The 25,007-nt window shown below is 35.7% G+C and overlaps 1 protein-coding gene across 1 annotated transcript in view; it reads right to left on the bottom strand.

Annotated features, from left to right (window-relative positions):
• The window catches only part of LOC145667757 (uncharacterized), a 147,102-nt gene that overhangs the window by 68,946 nt on the left and 53,149 nt on the right, over positions 1 to 25,007 (bottom strand). Inside the window, exons 11-15 of the mRNA XM_081735199.1 lie at positions 14,259 to 14,428; positions 10,190 to 10,528; positions 7,825 to 7,940; positions 5,042 to 5,212; positions 286 to 512 (exon numbers count right to left, since the gene is read on the bottom strand). Of these exons, the coding sequence (XP_081591325.1) occupies positions 286 to 512; positions 5,042 to 5,212; positions 7,825 to 7,940; positions 10,190 to 10,528; positions 14,259 to 14,428 (1,023 nt within the window). The remainder of the gene's footprint in view (positions 1 to 285; positions 513 to 5,041; positions 5,213 to 7,824; positions 7,941 to 10,189; positions 10,529 to 14,258; positions 14,429 to 25,007) is intronic.

Genomic DNA, 25,007 nt, shown 5'->3' with positions numbered 1-25,007 from the left:
TATCATATCACTTGAAAGCGAAAAAGTAAAAATTATCTAAGTAACAACGTTTATTGCGTTCCGGGGTGACCGCAGCGAAGCGGGGCGGGTTAACATAAATGACAGGCGATATAATGTTAACATTTACTGCAATCTTCTATGGTTTTTATCATATCACTTGAAAGCGAAAAAGTAAAAATTATCTAAGTAACAAAGTTTATTGCGTTCCGGGGTGACCGCAGCGAAGCGGGGTGAACGCTGCTAGTAGTTAATAAATGTTAAAAGACTGTCTATAGATCTACTTACCTTGTTGACATATAACTCCAAATGATACCATGGCAATATCAGTGACAGTTGCTGTTTGCTTATGGTCTGTTGGGTATTGACGATATTCCCAGTTGAACAGCCCATATAGGAGGAGTGATATCACAAACACCAAAGCAAATGTGCTTAACCACACATTCGTTTGAAATGGTAGCAGAAAAACGTTTGACACATATGAAAGTGGTGGCTGACGAAATATGAAACCTGGTCTAAGTCAGAAAGAATAAATAACAATTAGAGCATTATAAAAGCTACATATATAAGTATGTAAGTCTTATGGGTATATATATGTAAGTAATAGTACGGATCATTGGATGATGTGGGTCAATTTTGTCACACTTTTGTCCATGATACCAAGGTTTGATCTGATGTCCCGAACGGACATGGACGGAGGCAGTGACCCGGATGTACTCGAAATAATATAAACTCTACAGCATTATTGCAGAATTTTATAATAGATTAATATTGCGCACTACTCGAGCTCAAATATTTGTGTGTTCGATTCCCGATGTGACATTATTTCTTAATCAAGATAACATGTTTTCAACATTTCAAATATAATTTCATGTTTATTCGTCTTCCCATTCTGAAGAGTAATACAGAGGATTTGAATACAGAATATACAAGAAAACTTAACAAAACTTTATTCGAGCTCAACGGCATTGCTCATATTCCGGAGTCTTTCGGTGGTTTTAGAAGCCCACTTGCTGAGACTTTGACATCCCTCATAAGAAAACATGTAGCTTTCAGTTTTCATTCGCTAATATGTAGCTTTCAGTTTGCAGTTCTCATACGCTAACATTGTGATAATCCTATAGCTATCTTTAAGTGTACTAATTTGAAACTTACAGAAAGGAACGAAAAGAAAGAAAGAAAATAATAGATTTAGTGAGAAAGAGAGCGCTTAAAATCACGCTTGTAAACTTGATATTATCTATCCCTGTGTGCTGTACGACTAAGTTTTATGGACCCGAAGTTATATCGTGTCAGGCTGGATCACTCCGGATCTATCTAAGTCAACAAATTCATGTCGGATCAGGCCGGTAGCCAGCTCAAAAATTTAGAGGGGGGGGGCGGTTGAAGTTAGGTGGGCCCGGCCCAATCATATTATAGTTCATTTGCAAGCCTACCATGAAAATTTAGGGGGCCGGCCCACTCTAGCCCCCCGTGGATAAGAGCCTGTGCCGGGTCACATGTCTGATTGCTTTTAGGTCACGAGTAACGAAATTCATGAGCCCTTCCATCATTGATTGTTTGATTCTTGTGTTAGCTCCCACAAGGTAGCGTTGTAGCTTATGATGTGGTAAACCTGGGTTTGATTCTCGAGTGTCAGTGTTAGAATGAATGCTCACGTCCAATATGCACTCAGTTCTCAAAACGAATGATAAGCTTGAATCGAACTTATTTCTTTTGCGAAAATATATACAGTATTTATTAAAGTACAGGTTCTGTTAATTTTCTTTTCAAACGAGAATTGTTATTTAATTAGCAAAAGTGAAAAATAATGTATTCTTGATATTACTTACAAATCAAGATTCCAATTTACCAAGATTCCAAGAATGTTCTATAAACTCTATATTTACAATACATCTCTATAGTTGTCATTCTAGTTAACAAATCCTGAAAAGATTCATTAATTTTCATATAGATTCTTCTTCCACGAAAGAATTGATTTTGTATTTGCCAATCATCCATATTGCTCTTAATGGAAAACATTTGAAATTTACATAACCCTTTGGCTCGTGCCTCAAGAAATTTATTCACACGAAACTGAATTTAGTAAAATTTTGGACCGACTCACAAGCTTTTATATATATATATATATATATATATATATATATATATATATATATATATATATTAACAACCTTCCACCGTCGTGCCTAGTTTGCATGGGGATGAAATGATAATTGACGGTCGAAGATCGCTGCTACTCACCATCTAGAATGAGTAGGTTAAGGGTAACAGAAGTAAACCACATTAAAGTAACTTTGAATGAAATCTTTGTATTTCCATAAAGATTGTGTATTACTGTAACTGATCGAAGACTGTGTATAAACGCCAGATCACATATCTTTAAGCATCTAAGAATTGAACCACGAATAACTCGACATAGCTGAGATACACGTACCTTGGAATGATGATGCCTGGAACTGATGTCGATGTTCGTAGAATAGAATCACAGCTAAGTAACTACTGTGATATAAGTCGCAGTGGATCTCTATGTGTATACTCGATGTATGAAGGTTCCAATTCTGATCCACCTCTGATCTCTGATCTCCGATCTCTGATCCCAATTCTTCAAGACCATAAGTTTTTATACTAGGATTCCAGACATCCTGGAATTCATTGTTGTTGACTTTCTGTATATCTCAGCTATTGGTAAAACATTGGTTTCACCCGAATTACATCGTGATCAAATTCTCAGACTCACAAATTTCTGCAAACTCAACGATTATGCCACAGTCAAAGTGTGTCAATGTTATAGTATTACAACTTGATGACAATTCATTCTTGAATCACAACATTACAAATTACACATTACAATAGCATACGAACTGACGATTAAGCGTCTAGTCGTAGCGACACATAACATTCATCACATATACAAAACATTGATGTAAACACATAAACATACACATGTGTTTACGTTACATGACGACATTGAGTTTCTTTAACATTCAATAATTAAATATGTTTCCTTTCCCAAAAATAATATATTCCAAACTAATATTAATCATATGTATCAACAATATATATATATATATATATATATATATATATATATATATATATATATATATATATATATATATATATATTACATATAAGCGATCAAGTTTTCTGAACTGAAAAATATATATTCACATATTCATTTCACCACTACCTTTAGGCAAAATCATGAACCTCCTTTCCTCTTAAATCAGTTTTCCCAAAGTTTCCCGTAACATTTCCCCCTACGACAAGATTCACTGATGTCAGATAATTGGCTGGTAATATTTACTGACCTGTAAATGAGAAATGTTCCGTTCTACCATAAATCAACAAAATTTACAAAGGTTAGCCCTTAATTCTCCCGGAAAGTCATAGTGCATTTACTTCTTTCCTGTTTCCTTAAAACTGAATATTTTGTGTTGATTATGCAGTTCACTTAAAAGTAACTCGTACGAGAAGAGGCTGAATGACTTTCCTCAAAACTATGAACCAGCTGAATTTTACGTTATTACTCCTCCACCTTTGATATGAAGTTTGTCTAATTTCGAAGTTTCTCATTTAATTTGAGTGCCTGCAAGTGACATCTTCTTGAACTACTCCCATCACATTTTCTTCCATCCTAGGTCAAATTTCAAAAAAAAAAAAAAAAAAAAAAAACCGAAAAGAAACGCTGAAAGGCTTCAATTAATTTAAATGAAAAGTCCAAATATCAACCTTAAATGACTCTGAAATTCGGACATACCATTATAATAACTGCTTCTCTCACTCACCACCCCTTCCACGTTGAACCAATAATCCTTCCTTAATAGTAGGTTACGTCACAAATCCTATGTGTTGTTGAAATTTCAAGAGTCTAGCTTAAGTAGTTTGACCTGGACGCTGATCAGCCAATCAGTCAGAACTTCTTTTATATACAAAGATATACACCACCCATGATACTTTTACAAGTATTAACCAATCCTCGTCCCTTATCTATAGAGCCACGCGCGTAACTTCGAAGCACAAATTCCCAGATTCGGTTTTCTGTAGGAGATAATTGAATCCACTACAGTGGATCAGATTCCACTTGAAACTGTAGGTATAATATTATATAGCTGGGTTACTTAACCTGGAGGTAGGAACTCTTACGGGGGTCATAATACGGATACATGAGAGTTGTGAAGGGAGATTAAAAAAAGATAAATGTAATTGGGACCTAGTAGCGGAAGAAATATTTTTGGATCAAAATATCCAATATATTCCAATCAAATATTTTCTTGTAGGCCTTATATCTGGAGAACTATATATAGTGTAACCAAACCCAAACTATCAGTTAACTCAGTGTGATATGCTTATTCCGTAGAAAATACGAAACCTTTATTTAGGGACCGTTCCAAAATTTTGTGGCCCCTGATCTAAAAGCTAATTATTGGCCAAGATCGCAATCTTTTGATCAATTTTTGAAGACTTATTTAAGAGTATTTTGAATTTCTTATTTAGATAGACATATTTTTTTTTATTTCCATACTAGTTATCAAACACAACAATGAATTTAAACCAATAAAGAATCATTTAAAAGCAATCATAATAAAAGTGGAATGAAACCAGAGAAAAGCTACGTATTGAAATAAAATAAAAATATACAAAATACATCTTACAACTGTAAGCGATGGGCAACAATAGTCAGAAACTTATCACAAACTTGAAATTACTTACGGGGGTCGGATCAAGAGGATGTGATAAAAGGAGTTCGTTAAGAAAGTATGTTATAATAGTCACGCCGCTGACTAAGGGCGTAATATAAATCAACCAATCAATACACTTGTCTTATTCATTTGCTTATCAATCTTACAAACACCAGCCACAAGTTCAATTTACACTGGAATGGTAAGAATCAACTATAACAATCAAAGTAGGAAAAGAAGTGGAAATAATAGAAACTTGACCCCGGAATACCCTAATTGCAAAACAAGAAGTCTACAATTACAGAGGATAGCTGAAAAAAATATCTAAGTTTAAGAGAGAATGAAAAATAATTACTTACGCAAATGGAAGGATTTCAGCTACCACATCCATTATTTCCAGCCTATTTTTGACAATAAGAACAGGCGTCAGTGCAATATCAGCTTCATTACGTTGAAAGACTCCAAACATTCCGGTGAATGTGCCATTCTTCTGTTTGTATCCCCAAGAATTTACAACTACCAACTCCAGACTTGTAACAAAAAAATATAGGAAGCAATATATACGAGTACATGTTTTGTATAATATTCCTTCATCTACATACAGATGGTTATCAAAATAGTTCAAACACATAGGATGTCTTAGTTGACAACGGTCAGGTTGCGACTGCAGCGCCATACGGTTGGTTTTGATGAGTTAGAACAGTAGTTCTCAACCTTTTTGGACTGAAGACACACTTTACTATACACCTACGACATCGCGACACACTTGTTTGATATATTAAAATTATATAAATTATACGCCAGTGGTATACGCAGAGTTTCATCAAGCGGTTGACAAGAATTTAATCTCATTTCCTTTCAGGACATGCATGATTTATATAAATCTTAATATAGTAAATGTGTCTTCTCCCGTAATATCTTGCTCAAGAGGGTTAAAATACCGAAACCCTCCCTGCAGTGTGTGTCACTGATACTAGTGTAAAATTTTTAAGTTTCTAAAAAGTAGTGACTCTATATAGTACTGAGCATTATTACTGCCATTGGAGGTGCTGACTGTTACAATTTGTCTTTAAATTGATTCTTACTAATTGGTTCGTAACATTCCCAAATTTCATGAGACACTTTATGGGACTGAGCGACACATCAATATGTCGCGAGACAACGATTGAGAACTACTGGGTTAGAAAATACTACGTACTATATAAGGATCAGTACAACGGCAATGTGAAATGAACTGAGGAGATGGTGATAGTTCAAAATTGGTAAGGTCTCAGGTTTTCACAAAGGGTACATTGCTGGCGCTCGGTATGTGGTGTAAGTATGACGAAAATGGCAGGTGTGTTGGATGTGCTGAGAGAGACAGCGTCCAAAGTGGGGATGGCCTACAAAATGGTTGGCAAAACCACATCGGCAAAACGAACAGCGATCGGAAAAAAACCTCAGAAACAGGTCCAGTGCATATTTTCGCCTTCATCACCTCCCAGAGAAATGAGTGATGTACTGCACGTGGAATAGTGTAATATTCCATTTGAGCAAGAGATGCTCCAACGCCATATTAACATGATATGTTGCACTTTTTTTAGTTTTTTCATTATTTGATAAATATTTGTACAAAAATATTCCAGAGAATGGAAAATCTAATTCTTTACAGTATACGTAGATTAATTTTTAATGAATCATAGTGCAATAACAAATGGGAATGAAATAAAAGAGTAATATTTCAAAACCACTGGCACGATAATTATCTGCTGCTAAGAAGTCACTTGCCTGGTATTTGGCTTACAATCCTGTGGCTATCATTGGTATAAAGCGATACATTTGTACCATATTTACAAAGATTGGTTACTTTATAAATACACTAAATTATGTAAAATTCGTTTTACCTACTCTAGTGCTTTTAAAAATATACAACAAACAACGAACAGAATATTAGAAGACGAAAAACAATTTAATCCAATAAAATTGAATAATTAGCAGGTTAGAGTACTTCTACATTTGTTCACTTTTCCTCTGTATATGTACCCATTCTTTTGTCAAGTAGTAACATAATAATTGTGCATTCGGATTAAAATACAGCTTAAACACTGTGTTTCGTTTTTCAGAAAAGAATCACAACTAAATTCGTACGTAAATATAATTTATTATATCGAATAACTAAACGAAGCGTGAGCGAACTTCTACTATTTGACTAAATTCGTATTTGTTTCTGTGTGATTCATAAAATTGGGTAAAATTTATGCGATCTTAATGGCTCTCGGCATATGGTTTATTTCGGATTCGGAAAGCAAGACTGTTGCTTGGGGTTCAAGTTCGTCAAGAATAGAATCAAGCTGAAGTAAAGCCAAGCCAAAGTTGGAATCTCATATATACATACCTAAATGAGATAACAAAACAATTTTCACCTTGACTTCCGTAAAAATTAATAAGATTTTAATGCGATGTGTCGTATATTTTCTTCACCTTCCAACCATCCACATTTACTTGGAACTAAAATCAGAGAAGAATTTAGTAGCAAATACGAATCCTTTTTCTTAAAAATAATGTAAAAAAAATATTCGTATTTACCACAAGTATAAACATATTTGAAGCCAACTTTCGTTAAATTTCCTTTTTTTTAAAAAAAAATCATGAAATATGGCATACGTTTCTTTAGGGCTTAAAAATTATTCATATTGATTGGGGTTGAAATCGGTCGATGGAATACTGACAAACACCTTCCAGCTTATACAAATACTTTGCTAGCTTTTTCTATGCGTGATTTGACTAGTATAATTCCTCAATACTAAATACATATTCATTTTTCTAGAAGGACGTTTCGCCATCCTGTTAGAAAGTTCACCAAAATTTTGTCATTTGTTTTAATAGATTTTTATTTGTTGAATGGTTTGGAGTTTAACACCAAACTCGCGTATGGGAGCTATATAAGATGAAGACTTACGCATTAATATGAATTTTTAACTCCGCACTTGAGCTCCCATCGTGAATCAAACTCTGGCCTTTCGCACCGAATTTCCATGTAGTTTTAGTAGTTCTAGTTGCTAGTAGCGCGTTTTGTCATTATTGAACTAATTAAACATGTTTATTAAGTTGAATCACTATGAATTTCTCTAATATTGTGAGAATATAACATGATGCTACTAACCTAATATTTGTCATTTCTGCCACAATCTGCATAAGAGCATAGGCTACTTTTAATTGCGAATCAACATCTCGAGTTCTGAGATCAGCTTTATGTTTCCAGAAATTTTCTTTGGGCACCTGAAATAAGAGTAAACACGTCGTCTTACTACACTCAATAACTAGAATTTGCAAGTGTAAATATTTCTAGCATTTTTGAATTTAACACTAAGTAAATATTTGTAAGTGCATACAATATTCCATTTCCATTTTGTTTTTCAATTTTCAATTTTATGTCATTTTAATTTTATTTTTATTAATTATTATCAACTAGCAGCGTTCACCCCGCTTCGCTGGGGTCACCCCGGAACGCAATAAACTTTGTTACTTAGATAATTTTTACTTTTTCGCTTTCAATTGATATGATAAAAACCATAGAAGATTGCATTAAATGTTAACATTATATCGCCTGTCATTTATGTTAACCCGCCGAGTGATACGGTCATGTGGGTTGCATATAAATACGTTTATTTTTACCTATGATGAACTAACAAAGGATTTGTACGTTATGGACACTTGAATGGTCAATTATCTCAAGACACTGGTAATTAAAAATTAAAGTGATATGATAAAAACCATCTAGGGTCCAAATCCTAATAACCCCCCAAAAATGAAAGAAATTGGTTCAGCCGTATTAGCGTGATGAGGGAACAAAGGATTTGTGCGTTCTCTTTTATATATAAGATTTTGTATTAAAACAGTAACTTTTCATACTACTCGACTAATGTTCCCAATGTCCATAGCTTTGTCCCTTAAATTACATAATAACGTTCACATATCAAGACAATTCCGATTGCACAGTAGTGAAAATTGTGATTTTGAATTTGAATCTGAATCTATTACTTTTGAAATTACTTATTTAATCGTTACTTTTTCATTAATTTTCGAACTATATATATAACAGTGTACGGTAAACTGTGTGCTTGGACACACTAATGACTTTTCCACTGTCAAGTCTACTGTTAACTCTACCACAGTTTGCACTCTACGTTGTTGTTCCAACCTCGACAGTCTTCGACGTCTGACACTTTTAATGAAGTCCTATGATTTGTTTTTTTGATGATGGTTTCACCGTCCTTACCCTACCTTTTAAAGACACTAACCACAGTAGCTTGTGAACAAGTTGTCCGACAATTTGCACTATTTTCGAAATGTTCGTTCCCAGTCATCTTGCCATCACAAACTGGCCTCTATCAAACTTTGATATATCGCTGACCTTCCCTGTTACACACAAGCACCACTCTGACCAATCGAGTAACATCCCCGTCATTTTCTGGGGAACGGTTCGGTTGTGCCCCATGTCTCTTAACGCATCCGCACTACTTCGTTCAAAAAGTCTCGGGGGACTATAATGTTCTGGCTGGTCAGAATATTTCTGTGTTCCTGGTTACAAGCATCAAGAGGGAGAGAAAATATCTGCAAGACGTATATCCTTAACATCATCGAATTCAACAAATGTCATTTTCGTCTAAAAATCGTTTTTGTTTTTTCTGCCCTTTTTAACAGATAGCAATGATATCCCCTGATCTAGCCAGAGTTAACCGACTGATATTGTCGGCTGATATACGATGTTTTAAAAATATACATCACCACTATATTCCAGAGAAAGAAAGAAAAATAGGAGTGATCATATCTCAAACAACCCCAAACGCCAGTTAAACCACATTTTTGTATAACTAATACGAAAGCAAATGAGTAATACAATTATCAAAAATTTTTGTTATTCTCACCTTGAAAGAGTCCGAGAGGAGCCTTGACTATGATCTCAAAAGAAGTTAAGGTGAAAGTGTTTACTTCCGAAGATCGAAATTAACTGATTAATTCATTATTAACAGATTAATTACAAGCCTTATATAAAACGGCAAAAGATTTTTCTTATGACCGCCATCAGAGGATATTTGCATTTTCGAACTTTACTCTCTGCTGGATTCTGTGACTAATGAAGAATGAGGTAGACCGTATATGAGACGTTCCATTTAGTATGGGTGAACTTAACAAAAGTTAGGTGGGGGTCGAGGTGAATCAGTGGTAGAATGTTCACCTGTAAGAACGTATGGAGTCTCCGGTTCCATCGCAGCTCCCATTAACTGGGCTTTGTTATGAACAAACAACGTGTGCGAGAAATTGATTGTTAATTATATATGCTTTATTCAGGTAAAGCATATATACCATCATTTGGGGTTGCAAGGATTTAATATCCAGAGCTTGATTATATAAGTTTTCATTAGTTTAACAATATACTAATAAAACAGCTCAAAGTTTACTTATATCAAAGAATCTTGTCTCCCAAGCAAAATCTGAAGTGACGTCACTGACTTTATTATACTTACCACAATTACTGCTCTTAAACGAGTACCTCCTAAGTTCTTCCTTCTAATTGCTGGAACATTTGTTGATGCCAGTAGTACACCTTTCTCTTGATTCCACGTCCCAAAGACAGAAACCATAACAGTTTCTTCTGGAGTTCGTTTATAAACATCTAATAATGGAATGCTTGAGGCATTATGCGTAATTACTGCTACAACAACATTACTGTCAATTAGCATATTTATATGTCCAATCGAAGACTTCACTCCATTCGTAAGATCTTCTAATGTGTTACTGTCATTAGATGTGCTAGTAAGTATCAACCAATGATTTCGAATGTTATACAAGTGTATTCCAGAAGCCTAAAACACCAGAATGAGATAGGAAGAATATTATATATTAAGTATTTATCTTGATTTTAAATTCTAGCAGCACACTTAATTAGCCCTATGTAGTGTTTCCCTCGCGACTAGAAGTACATTTTCAATTTCTAAGACAATTGAAGACTTTGGGACAAAAACTCGTCAAGTCCAAAAAGTGAAAGTGTAAAAAAGATTGTTTCACAAGGGCTTCTCATCATCCATTTTCTTCAAACTTGGCACATATATACTAGACCAAAAATAAATCGACATGTATTTTTTTTTTGTTTCTTTCGGAAAATAGATTAACGGGTGCAAAGGACCTCTTTTCAAAAAGGGGTCCCTTCATTAAAAAGGCCACACTAAAGAAACGAAACTCTGCCGATGCAAAGATGACTTCAAAGTAGGAAATACGTGTTTTGTCGTTTTTGCGAGAAAAGGGTTGCGGGGGCTAATGCCCTCTTCGAAATGTCAAAAGACCCCGCACAATCCTTACAATCCTTACCTTTTTTTGGAAGCAGAAGGTAACGGTATTCTGAATTTCGGTGGAACTGCTTGAAACCGTGATATATTGTAGAGATTGTGACTCTGAGGAAAAGTCTTAATAGGCAAAACCTTTAGCCACTACAAGGCCACCTTTTTGAAAGCAACAGAGCCGAAGAAAGTGATATTCTGGATTTCGGTCAAAATGACAGAAGCCGTGATATGTTGTAGATATTATCATCCTTAGAAAAAGTCTCAGTGGACACTACTACAAACCACTAATCGTTTGGTCACTACAGAACTACTTTCTTGAAAAAAGCCGAGTATAACGATGTTCTTGATTTCGGTAAGAATGAGTAAAACTGTGATATATTGCAGATCTTTTCATGGTGAGAAAGTCTTAATGGACACAACCATCAATTTTATTGAACGTTTGGGCACTACAGGTCCAGATTTTTTAAAACAGCCGAGTACAACGATATTTTTCATTTCGGTGTAAATAAATGAAACTGTGATATATTGTAGATGTCATGATCCTGAAAAAAATTGTCTAGGGCTTTCCAGAGTTTTCTTTTGTCCCGCAATTTGAACATTGGAATGTTGTTTATGCTTAAATGATGTTGGCCGTTACTCTCCCTATCCCTTTTCCGGGTTGTGGGTAGGATATTTCAAGGTTTCATACAATTCCATCAAAATTCCAGAATATCTTTACATATATCTGTTTTTTAAAAATGTGGTGTGGTAGATGATAATGATCAGTGATTGGGGTTGTGCCCATTGAGACATTCTCACAATATCTATAACATAAACAGTTTCAAGCAATTACACGGAACTCCAGAATACCGTTACCTTCTGCTCGTTTAAAAAATGTGGTCCTATAGTGGCCAAACGGTCAGTGATTGGTGATTGCGCAAATTGAGACTTTTTCTCAGGAACACATCTACAACATATCACAGTTTCAGTTTTCATCGAAATCCAGAATATCACTATCATTGGCTGCTTTCAAAACAGTGGCCTCGTGGTGGCCAAACGATAGGTGATTGCTGGTTATGTCCATTAAGATCCTTTCTCAAGATTGCAATATCTACAACATATCACAGTTTCAAGCAACTCCGCCGGAATCCAGAATACCGTTACCTTCCGCTCTTTTAAGAAAGTGGCCCTGTAGTGACCAAACGGTCATTGATTGGTGGCTGTGTCTGTTGAGACTTTTTCCCTCATAATTACAATATCTACAACATATTACGGTTTTAGTCATTTTTTTACCGAAGTCCAAAATATCGTTATCATCGGTTGTTTTCAAAAAAAGTGGCCAAACGGTCAGTGATTTGTGGTTGTGCACATTGAGACTGTTTCTCAGAAACACAGTATTTACAATATATCACAGTGTCAAGAAATTCCACCGAAATCGAATTTCCGCAAGGGTTGTGCAGGCTCCTTTGTCATTTCGAAGGGAGCATTGTTCCTTGCAACCCTTTTCTCGCAAAAACGACAAAACACGTATTTCCTACTTTGAAGTCATCCTTGCATCGACAGAGTTTCGTTTCTTTAGTGTGGCACTTTTTAATCAAGGGGACCCCTTTTTTAAAAGAAGTCCTTTGCCCCCGTTAACCTATTTTCCGAAAGAAACAAAAAAAAAATACATTTCGATTTATTTTTGGTCTGTGCCAAGTTTGAAGAAAATCGGATGAGGAGGAACCCTTGTGAAGCTATCTCATTTAGACTTTCTCTTTTTTGGATTGGACGGGTTTTTACTCCAAAGTCTTCAATTCTCGTCCCGTTTTCTAGAAAAGAATTGTGGCTACGCGAGAAATTGAGTAGACAACACTAATTCAATCAAGTCTAAGATCTCAAACACTGTTTTAGTGTTACATGGTACATTGTATAAAAGTTATAGATAGACAAAGTGATTGTACGAAGGCAATGTTTAAAGTATTTATCAATGTACCAGTATTTATCAACATTTATAGATATGTAAGTCATTACACAATATACTCCAATATTAAATATGGTTTAAATCTTATTATATCATACCCTTCTTTACCCCTCGTGATAACTTCTAAATGAAATTCAGAACAAATCAGGACATACGTAAATTTTGTACATAAGTTAACAAAACAAGACCAGACGAGAAAACCTTTTCGATAATTTTCGACAAAATAGAAGCATTCCTCCAGAATAACGCTATCTGACACATTTTGGACTTTTCTGAGTTACCGATGGAATCACGCTCTACATACACATGACTTACATATCCTGAAACAATAGTTTGTTTATTCCTCAAAATGTGGCTGTAGTACGTTCACAAATTTTGAACGAAGTATTGCTACATATGGGAGCTTAATTAGTTCAGTTTTCGTGGTTTTTACTCGGTTTCACTACTGAAATATGTCATACAATGTTATTCGGGGAAATATTTGAATTTACGAAAACTATATTTCTCGTCTCGTGCGTAACAGTAGTGCCATGTAAGCTAATTGTTGCCATAGTTGTAATTGATAACTGCCAAGATGAAGTTGAAACATTAGCCCAACATAGTTTCAAGAGTATGTTGGCCATCCAACCATTTGCAACTACTTATCTAACATTTTCGACCTGTACTCTCAGTCGTAATTTTATTTAATTCGTAGGAGTTATAGTGGCAATTGAGTTGGTTGGCAAATGCTCGGCAAGCCGACCAATTACACGTGGGGCCAACGTTGACAGTTGGTTAGCCTACCGTTTCCCATTGTTAGGCCAACGCTGAAAGTTGGTTACCCTACCGTTTTCCATTGTTAGGCTAACGTTGACAGTTGGTTAGCCTACCGTTTCCCATTGTTGGGCCAATATTGACAGTTGGTTAGCCTACCGTTTCAAATTGTTAGGTCAACGTTGACAGTTGGTTAGTCTACCGTTTCCCATTGTTAGACCAAGGTTGACAGTTGGTTAACCTAATATTCCCCATTATCGAGCGAACTGTCTGATTCTAGGGTAAAGTTCAAAAATTTACCTCTTTTAAGAAATCTTGCTGGTTTAATGCTTATTATGTGTTAAATAAAATAAAAAGCGAATATTAAAAATTAAATGTGTCAAACTTTAGTTATTTCCAGATATATGTACATTTGAAATTTATTTCTTTTGAATATGTTGAATACTTTGAGCTACCATTAAACATAATTATATCAAAGTTTCAATGATTTGATTTTGTTTTGTAATTCTTAATACATTTAGTTTATTACTCACAAATAATATTTGAATAGTTTACACTTACCCAATTCAGTAGCTCTAAACTTCCTCGGCAGTCCATATCAACTATGAAAATATGACTTTGATAAGGTGATAGAAAGAATTCTATTGTTCTATCATTAAGATAATGTGAAGGATTCTTAACAAAAGCACTGCGCCAAGCTTTCGAATAATTCGTTAAGAGATGTCTATCACCTGAAAAGAATACTGAAGATTTATACTAAATAAATGGATTTGCGATGAACTTTTGTCACTGTAATGACAATAGAAGGAATAATCTGTTAATAATAACATATAGGGTACAATGTATTCTATAGATTATTATAGGGTATATTGGGAGTAGGTTGAAATTCTGTATTAGCGCAAGGTAAGATTAGCAAACATTTATTATTTAATATGAGCTTATGAAGCTGTGCTACGTGCCATGGCTACATTTTTATTGAAATAAATTTAAAAGTTTGAAAGTAATCTTCCTTGAGTGTTTCTTCTAGATGATATCTTCTTCTTGTGATCTTCCTAGATCCATCCTTCCAGTATTAGACAGTATGTAGGAATGATTATTTGTTGAGTTATTCCAAATACAAAACATAATTTTAATGCATAATTACGAATTGTTTCTTTAGATTTTATCTATAGTACGAGGGCTATCCAGAAAGTAGATTACGGTTTGGAATAAAAAATCAACAAAGTATAGGAAACAAATTTTATTATATACAGATGCAAGCCACACACAAATACTACTTTTCGACATAGTCACCATTCAAATTAAGGCATTTATCGTAGCGATGTACGAGCTTGGAAATTCCTTCGTCGAAAAATTCGGCCGCCTGCGACTTCAACCACTTCGTTACCTCTTCTTGCAGCTGTTCGTCGTCATCAAAACGCTGCATAGCCAGCCACTTCTTCATTGCTGGGAATAGGTGGAAGTCGCTCGGTGCCAGGTCGGGACTGTACGGCGGATGAGGAAACAACTCCCACTGAAAAGATTCAAGAACTTCACGTGTGACATTTGCCGTGTGGGGCCGGGCGTTGTCGTGAATCAACAAGATCTTAGAGCTCAACATTCCTCTGCGCTTGTTTTGAATTGCTCTTCTGAGGTTTTGCAGAGTTTGGCAATACCTTTGAGCGTTTATTGTAGTGCCTCTTTCCAGGAAGTCCACCAAAATCACACCTTTTCTGTCCCAAAAAACAGTCGCCATCATCTTCCTTGCCGACATTGTTTGCATGCATTTCTTGGGTTTTTGGGGAGAACCTGTGTGCCCCCACTGCATTGATTGCAATTTCGTTTCACAGTTCACGTGTTTCACCCATGTTTCGTCACCAGTAACGATGCGATCGAGTAAAGAGTCACCATCCTTATTGTAGGCGTCCAAAAAGTGCAACGCTGCAGCCATTCGCTGATTTTTGTGGTCCTCTGTCAAGATTTTTGGAATCCATCTTGCACAAAACTTGTGGTAACCAAGCTTTTCGCTGATGATTTCGTGCAACAAACTTCGCGAAATTTGTGGAAAACTCAAAGAAAGTTCCGTTATTGTGAACTTTCGATTTTCACGGACTTTAACATCGACTTTTTCGACAAGTTCGGCAGTCACTTTGCTGGGTCTCCCACTTCGATCTTCGTCGTGAACATTGGTTCGGCCATTTTTAAATCTTATGACCCACTGTCGCACTCCACCTGCAGTGATAATGTTGTCCCCATACACTTCACACAGCTGCCGATAGATTTCTATCGGTTTACAGTTTTTTGCTGTCAGAAACCTTTATTACTGCACGCACCTCGCAGCTCGCGGGATTTTCAATTAACGCAGACATTTCAAACCGTCACAGTATCTTAACGGAGCACAGCACGAACCTCTCACTAGCACGGCTAGATGCCGACTGAGCTGCGCAACGCTCTGACCCCAAGATGGCCGCGCTAGCCCCGCCCCTAGCGGACACAGACGAAAACGTAATCTACTTTCTGGATAGCCCTCGTATGATTAATCTAGAAAAAATCATGTAAATGGACGCTGTTATAAGTTTCGTTTGACAAGCTTTACTCACTTCAAAATGACACTCTAAACTAGAATGCGGGGGCGCGGTGGCTCAGTGGTAGAGCATTCACCTCCGGTGCTTGGAGTCCCTGGTTCGATCCCAGCTCGCGCCGTGTGGACTTTGTGGTTGACAAACACCGTGCTCGTTGGTTTTCTCGGGGTTCTCCCGTTTCTTCCCACTTTCTTCATTCCACCATTTCACTCATCTCTCATTATCACCGTCTCCTTTAGCCTAACCGGCATAACCGTGGGACGTAAAACTTAAAGATTTCATTTCATTTCTAAACTAGAATGTTATTGATAGAGAAAGTGTTCAAAAACAAGTGTATTTTACATTGATTTAGCTACTGAAGTGACCTAACACCAAATACCTATTTTATTATTAAGTTAATAATTCTTAAATTACTTTGCCATTTAACTAATTCTATGTAGAATTTTCTTTACAAAAACAGTATGTACATTCAACTTCTTCAAAACATCTTTCTTTTTTGTATTAGTACGTGTATTTGATTTGAAACTATGATGTTCTGAAAGGCTTCCTGCAGATAAAACTTTTGTTTCTTATAATTCGAGAACCGATGAATCTTGCACAATTACAACACACACAGATGCACTGTAATACCTATAAAGTAAATTTAGTGTAATAGTAAATCATTTCTTGTATTTCGTATTTTTACTTACAATATTACTTAGAAACTCAAACAATATATTCATATTCACGAAGAAATTAAATGTCGACTAAAAGGTTTCGGTTCAAAATCTCTTGTCGTCGCGAATTCTGTCGAAAAATTTGAAGCTTAAAATATATAAAACGATAATCATGCCTGTTGTTCTGTATGGTTGCGAAACATGGTCACTTACTCTGAGGGAAGAACATAGACTGAAAGTATTTGAGAACAGGATCCTGAGAAGAATATTCGGACCCAAGAGGAACGAGAATGGGGAATGGCGGAAACTTCATAACGAGGAACTACATAGTTTATACGGTTTACCCAACATTGTTAGGGTCGTGAAGTCTAGGAGGCTTAGGTGGGCAGGTCATGTAGCTAGAATGGAAGAAAGTAGAAACGCTTTCAAAGCCTTGACTGGAAGACCCATAGGAAAGCGACCATTAGGAAGACCTAGGCGCAGATGGGAGGATAATATTAAGATGGATCTCGCAGAGATAGGAATACAAAGTAGAAACTGGATGCAATTAGCTAAGGATAGAAGTCAGTGGAGAGCTTTTGTGAACGCGGCACTGAACCTGCGGGTTCCATAGGCCATAGAGTTAGTTAGTTATTACTTAGAAACACTTAAACGTTAATATATTTATGTATTGGCCAAATATATATATATATATATATATATATATATATATATATATATATATATATATATATATATATATATATATATATATATGTGTGTGTGTGTGTGTGTGTGTGTGTGTGTGGAATGGCTTCAACACGACGAGACAGTGAAAATGACTATAGTCGTTGTCCTGTACTCCTGGGGAATGGTAAGCTATGCGTTGCGATTCGTTTTCTAAGTTCATCAATTGTAGTGCGATTAGGTGCGATGCGTTATCTAAAGATAAAGGTGAATCGGCCAGAAATCAGGTGAACGCACTGGCCTAGGAAACAGTGAAAAATCTCATTCATCCAGGAAATGTAGGGCATTTTGTGCCACATGTGTTCGTGTGTTTCTGTGTTATCTTGTTGGAATATCATTCCATGTAGGGCTTTTAGAATGGAACCTCAACAGGGTCTATACAACATCTCATTGATGCACTGTATTGTTGGCTGGTCAAAGACTCATATAATGCATATTGGAAGCAAGCTAGTAAAGAATCCAATGAGACCACATAATATGATTCCAGATGCCTGATCACTCCAATGGAGAATGCAGGTGTCATCCAGCCTTTTACAGCAGCATCGCCAAACATGGATGCAGCTATCATGATGCTACAGAAGATAAGGTTTTCATTCGAGAAAGGAAGTCGTGAAATTGAGTTTTTCATGTTCCTCGTTCGCAGTAGCATTGCAACCACACATTATGCTGTGATATCAAAGGAAGTTGTAGCAATGTATACTATGTAAATATGCTCCGCTCAGCCAGATGATTTTAAACTGTTCTTGCGGTCATAAATGCTGAACAACAACCATAAGTTTGTGTACCAGTGTTCGAGATATGGATATCCAGTTCGACATAGCCATAGTCACAAGAAGCTTGTTCTCTAGGTTTGTGGTATGACACCGCCGTCTAGATTATTCCATTGATTCACATCGCTGTAGCTGTATTTCACCAAACGGCCATCAATATTTTGGGAGAAAATGCCCAGTAACGTTGCATATTGTTTTGAGCTCAAACGCGGAAGCGTAGAAATTTCTGACAAGCTTAATAACGATGAATTGTCCAGACGCTAATGTTACGCCAACATTCATTCAACAACTACTGAATTCTATTTTTTGGCTTTCTTTCTGTTGCTGTTTCAAGTGGTCATTGTTGGTATATGTGAAATGTCACAGAATGTGCTGCTCATAATTTCATTCTCCTGCCATCCTTTATGTATTCTGTAAATGTGGGGACAAGCTCCTTTCTCCTTGGTATTGCATTTTTGTGTTATTTTAAAAAAATGCTTATATATATATATGATGAACCATTTTGCTTGAAATGACTATGACTTTTAGACTAGTAAATATTTTAAAAAAAAGAGAGAGTTTGTACAATACAAATATCAATACGGGAAAAATTATTTCACATATTCAACAATACCATCAAATTAGCAGTATTACTAGCCCATTACAAAGTTATATTTTTCCAATAACACTACGTCAGTTTATTTCATATTTAAGATAACAAAACTACAACTTTACATTTATTACAAATCGGTATTTCAAAATTATAATGCTACACAATCACAAGTATTAAAAGTTTAGAAGCCTGTATAACAGTAATAGCACAAATAAGGCAAACGGGCAATGTACATCCGATATACGCGTACCTTAGTGTCGAACTGTGATCATGATATGGCAGATTTCGAATAAACAGGAACACAGTTATAAAGGATTAAAAATTTGTCTTTTCTTAAAAGTTTTTATTTAAAAAAGATCTTTAATTTCTTTAATTTAACGTCCCACGTTTATGCTTTGAGACTAAAGGAGACGGCAATTATGATAATGAAAAAGGATGGAGAAAATGGTAGAACTCCGGTAATCTACACTTATCCATCACAGAACCCATTTGATGCAAGCGGAGATGGAAGTAGGAGCTCCACGTAACAGAAGGAAGTGCTTTACTGTTGTATCTCTGCGGACTCAGTGTTTAAATAAGTATCTTATTTAATCACGTAGATGGTTTCCTGTGGACGCAAAGATTATTCTGCTTTGTACAGTAGTTTGTTTTCTCAAATCGTTCCTGAGATATGATAATTATTGGTATAGTTAGTAACACTGGATTGACAACACTGTTAATTTGGTAGTTTTGCAGAGTATGTAAAACTATTTTTGCCGCACAATATTTGCATTGTCCAAAATTTAAGCTTTTTTTAAATGTCAGTTTAAAGGTTATAAGAGCATTTGAAGATGCTTAGAAATACGTAGGAAATGTCCTCGTGGGGGTGTACGCTGTACGCTACCTTTGGGTTCTGGAGTAACCCTTTGGGCATTTAGTGAAGAAACGTAAGATCGTTCATGCAAAGTAGATTTGTTGTTGTACAAACACCGTGTGCGTGACTTTTCTCGAACTTCTCCCATTTGCTTTGCTCTTGCTCTAACTCTTTCACCTTTATATTATCATTTTTTAAAATTCATCACCATCTCCGTTAGCCTCGGTGTATCGTAGTGGAACGCTAAATTTAACGGGATTGGTCTCCCTTTATTGTTTATGCTTTTTGTTAGCAAAATATCACTGACGTACGGTGATATTAAACAACAAATGTAATTTGGAAACATCATAAATCCGGTAGTATGATCTAGGTGTGTCCTTTGCACATCAAATTACCTTATAGGACCCGTATTCCTTTATAAAATATGAAATGATTAATGTTAGAGATATTGCAAGAACCTTTTATACACGCCATTGAATAGAATATCTTAGGTGGACAACATCATTTCCGTGGTTTTCTCCGGGTACTCCCTTTTTCCCACACATTATCATTCCACCAATTCTTACATCATCATTCACGTCATCGATCTCTCTTTGTCTAAAAGAGGCATGATTGTGGGACGTTAAGCTGAATGATTTCATTTCATTTCAGTAGAATATCTTTCATTTCTTTGTTGCTCGTGCACAGGTTCTTAATTTGATTACCTTAATTTTTCCACATCTTCGGTACATTCTTACCTTCCAACTATACATTTGCGGATATTGAATCATTAACACTTATTTTCTATCTTCTATTGGACAATCTTCATTTTTTCTCAATAATGAATTCCTTATGGAGTTAGCGAACCTTTAAAAAGTGCGTTTGAGCATTTTAAGAACCATCAATTTATTAGTAACGATTAACTAGACGAAAAGGTAACCTTACAATTATACCATTGTAAGTAATTATATTTATTAGAAACCTAGGTCAATATATATACAAATACAAATATACTTTAGCGAATATCTAAACAGCTTAGATATAGCGAAAAGTTTTGAATGTTCCCTAAAAACCTTAATGAATTGTTAACGTTGACTGCCAGAGTGAAATCGGGTAAGGTGCATCGTGGGGCCATTTTTGTTGGAGGAAAATATTTATCAAAATGATTAAATAATTTCTGGGGGAAAAACTATCACAAGCCGAAAACCAAGAATACCGAACATCTTTCTGAGGACGGAGAATATATTTCACCATTTAAAACTTATGTACTTGTCCATCACTAGTGATTCACACGACTTCAAAAAGAATGATGCAAAATCTGTGACATATGATGCACATGTCTCCACAAAGTACACCCACCGTGAATCACCGATGGTGCACATGGCTGTCAACGTGTTAACAAGAAACGAAATGTTAACTTACCCTCATTCCAGCAAGTGAACGTTGAAATAGAAGCTGCTGGTTTAAGTTTCAGAAAATCTTCAATTAACCGAATAGCAATATGATATTTAGCATAAGAGGTTGAAACGTAGCAAACGAATAAAAGAAATAAGCTTCCTTTTTTGTTCGACATTTTCTTAACCAATGTATTCTTGAATCGATTCACCTTTAGTTACAAGGAAGAGAAACAAATGCAAAATTTTTGTAATGTTCAAAGCAATAAGGAGTAGAATAGATTCTTCGAGATCTTATTTTGTGATAACAAGTCCTTACGTCTTAGGCAGTATCATTAGAAGTAATTACGCCATTGTATCGTACGCAGATGCTACAATTTATCTAGTGGATCAATAAGCTCCCTTTCAGTGTATGCATAAATGAACTCTGTTGTACTTTTCTTCTGAAAAGTTAAACTAAAACATATACTTACATACTTTGTGGTGTAATAAAACTATTAACTGTGGTCACGCGATCTCTTTTATATTTTAAAACAGCAATTTTGAAGGAAATGGGAATAGTCCGGGGAAGAAGACGCAATTTTTAGCCGTACCAGGATTTTATATATATACCTATATCTATCTATATCTATATCTATATCTATATCAATCAATCTATCTATCTATCTATCTATCTATCTATCTATCTATCTATCTATCTAAGGTTTTTCAGCTGATCTTATATGATTTTGGGGTGCTGAATTCGAATCCGATGAGTGCCACTCTGTAAAACTTGGGAAAATTTCCTCTAACTTTCCATGTCTTAAATTATTGGATTACTTCAGCATAGTTTCATCTTTCTCGTATCCTATTGACAGTAGAATGCTAATTCATACATATGTTATAAATAATCATACTAGTAACTAATTAACAGAATTTGATCATTTTCTCACAAATGTTAGGGTTGCCAACTATCAATAAAATTTACAGAAATAATTTTTATACAGAATATTTTATTTTACAAACTTTTCAAGTAGAAAATGTTAAGAACAAGAGAAGTATCATATATATCCCAAATATACAGTCCTTGAACTCTCATATGACCTGTGAATAAAAGCTACACTCACTGAAATGGGGAAGTACAATTTTTGACTTCTAAATATGATTAGTACAAAGTATCGATAATTCATCAAGGAAATAATTATACTATGATAATTTAATTGAAATTCATCGTAGTTTGCCCCATGACAAACAGCAGTGTGGTAATTGAAGGGGAAGAAGGAGGGAAATTCCCATCCACCTCTGAACACTTCCCTGGAATCTTGTTCCCTTTTTCCTTCTAGGGGAGAGGGAACTTGGTAATGACATCAAATCTTCATGTGTAATTACAAAAATTAAATTTATAAACAAATAAGAACTCATCAGTTCATCAGGCTTTAATTGATAATTTATGCACAAGATTTCCTATCCAGGCTTCAATTGATACTTCTTGCTGAGTATTTCAAAACTTCTACTTCTACTTCCTCTCTTGAACGTCATAGTTGCCAACTGTGACGGAATTATTTTTTTCGTATTTTGAGTCGAATTTTTAGTGACAAAAACGTAAAAGTAAACGAGAGATTTACGCAAAGTATATGCAATATTTTTTATTTACTCTTCATATGATTTCAGACGAGCAAGGGAGACAAAAATTGAGAGCAAACTTTTATTAGAAATTTTGCTTTTATCAACGTAGTACTGTTACTACATTTTTCTCCCTTTGTAATAACACTACAATAGTAACTTTTTACACATTAAAGGAAACGAAAAATTTTCAAATTACGAACATGCAAACTTATGTGTTGTTTAGGCGATATCAAATTAATTTATATCAGAGAAAAATCAGGCTGGTTCAAAATTCCTTGCTGGTGAACAAGTAGTGAGCACAAAAAGATTGTCTGGAATGGAATATGTACTAAACAGTTTATCGAAAATTTGGTCATGGACTTGCTGGTGTAATTGAATTTTCCTGCAGCCAAAAACGTTAGCCGTATGAGTTCTTTCATTAAACGTGTTTGGTCAAATTCAAAAAGACGTAGACGATATGAAGAAATTGGAAAATGAGGACTGTTTTCCATCACAAGGAGAGACAGGTCCACGTATCAATTCTGACTGTGCAGATCGTGAATTTTTGTCACCATGTATCGAAACCCTTGATAGCAAAAGCCATCCATCTACGGGCTTAGTTAATAGTACGTTTAGTGGTCCAATATTGCGTGAGAGTGCACTAAACATACAAGACGCTGTTAATGTGGGAACACAGCACCTGACTGACTTTGTGTGTAAATGGTCTGAAAGTTTTCACCAAAGTATTTCCAAGAGGACTAAATGTTGGACGTTACGAAATCTGTGAAGTTAGGCTCAACTGATAATTATAAATGACACAGTGTTATTTATCTTCGTACAATAGGCCCGCTCATATCATCTCGTGATATTAATGTGGATGATGTGCTTTACCATGAATTTGCTCCAGTTCCAACTGCTCTGTTTAATGAGAAGGGCGAAATGTGAGAAACCGCAAAAACTGTGCTTCAACACAAACTTGCCGTAATGAAATCAGCAAGATCGCTAGTAAGCACCCATCAAACTGTCATTCTTGACGGTTGTGCAATGCTCTGGCACGTAGAAGTATATGTAAAAACATTTCACAACAATGGTAAAAAGTGAGCTCAAACAAGCCCATATTCTGCATGTAGTATTCGACAGAAAGATGAGAATGGCATCAAAGCAGCAACAAGAAGGAAGCGACAACAAGGAAATTCAAGACAATATAAAATACCATTATCAACTCCTTTACCCAAAAGAGCGTTCGTATTGACGTCAATGAACACGAAAAGACAACTTATTTCATTGAATCACAGAATCGCTCATGGAGATTAGCATACATGAATCTCATAGATTGCTTATCACTGGACCACAATAATCTCCCATTGAAATGGGAGCAAGACTATGGGGTGAACTAACAACACACGAAGAAGCCTACGAAAATATGATGCACGTAATCCTTATGGGGCTAAACATGATCCTAACCAATCTATACGGATAAAGTATGACGATATGGATGTACTAGTGTTACTTGCATATCATGTATATGTTTAAAAGCTAACTACAGCAATCGTAATGGAAAAATGCGCTGGATCCGGAGAAGTAATTGACGTAAATGAAGTTGTAAGAGTGCACAGTGCAAGAGTGCACATTTTCATATGGTGAATATTCTGGCACTCCATGCTTTAACTGGCTGCGCTATTACTTCATCTCTTGCTGGAATTGGTAAAGACTGAATGCTGAACATTCTGTCGAAGTTTCGAGGCACACTTGAACCAGTTGGCAATCCCAAAGCTGAAGAAAGCCCAAGAGCAGAGCAATGTGATACGTTTGTTACTCAGTTATACAACGCTGGAAAACCGTTACCAAACGATTACGAGCTGGACTATGGAAGAAAAAGATGGCTAGAGAGACAATCACAAGTCTGCCATCTTTTTCTAAGCTTACTCCAACTGCTGGTGCACTGGAGCATTATAAGCGCGCTGATCTTCAGACAGTCATATGCAAATCAGTTGAACAAACTAATCCTCCTGATCTAGATCCAAGAGATTTCGGATGGAAATATTTGCCATATGCTGCAGAAGAATATGTACTTCATATGTTGCCAGCAAATACACCAATAGCGCCTGATATAGTAGTGAACTCAATTAGCTGCTCATGCACAACGGGATGCTATCGTGGTTGTGGTTGCCTTGAAAGGTCATCGAAGTGCACAT

This window comes from Thermobia domestica, chromosome 13 (assembly GCF_964235325.1).
Source record: "Thermobia domestica chromosome 13, izTheDome1.hap1.1, whole genome shotgun sequence".
Taxonomy (NCBI): Eukaryota; Metazoa; Arthropoda; class Insecta; order Zygentoma; family Lepismatidae; genus Thermobia; species Thermobia domestica.
The sequence above is the reverse complement of the archived record's forward strand: the minus strand, read 5'-3'. Positions and strand labels throughout refer to the sequence as shown.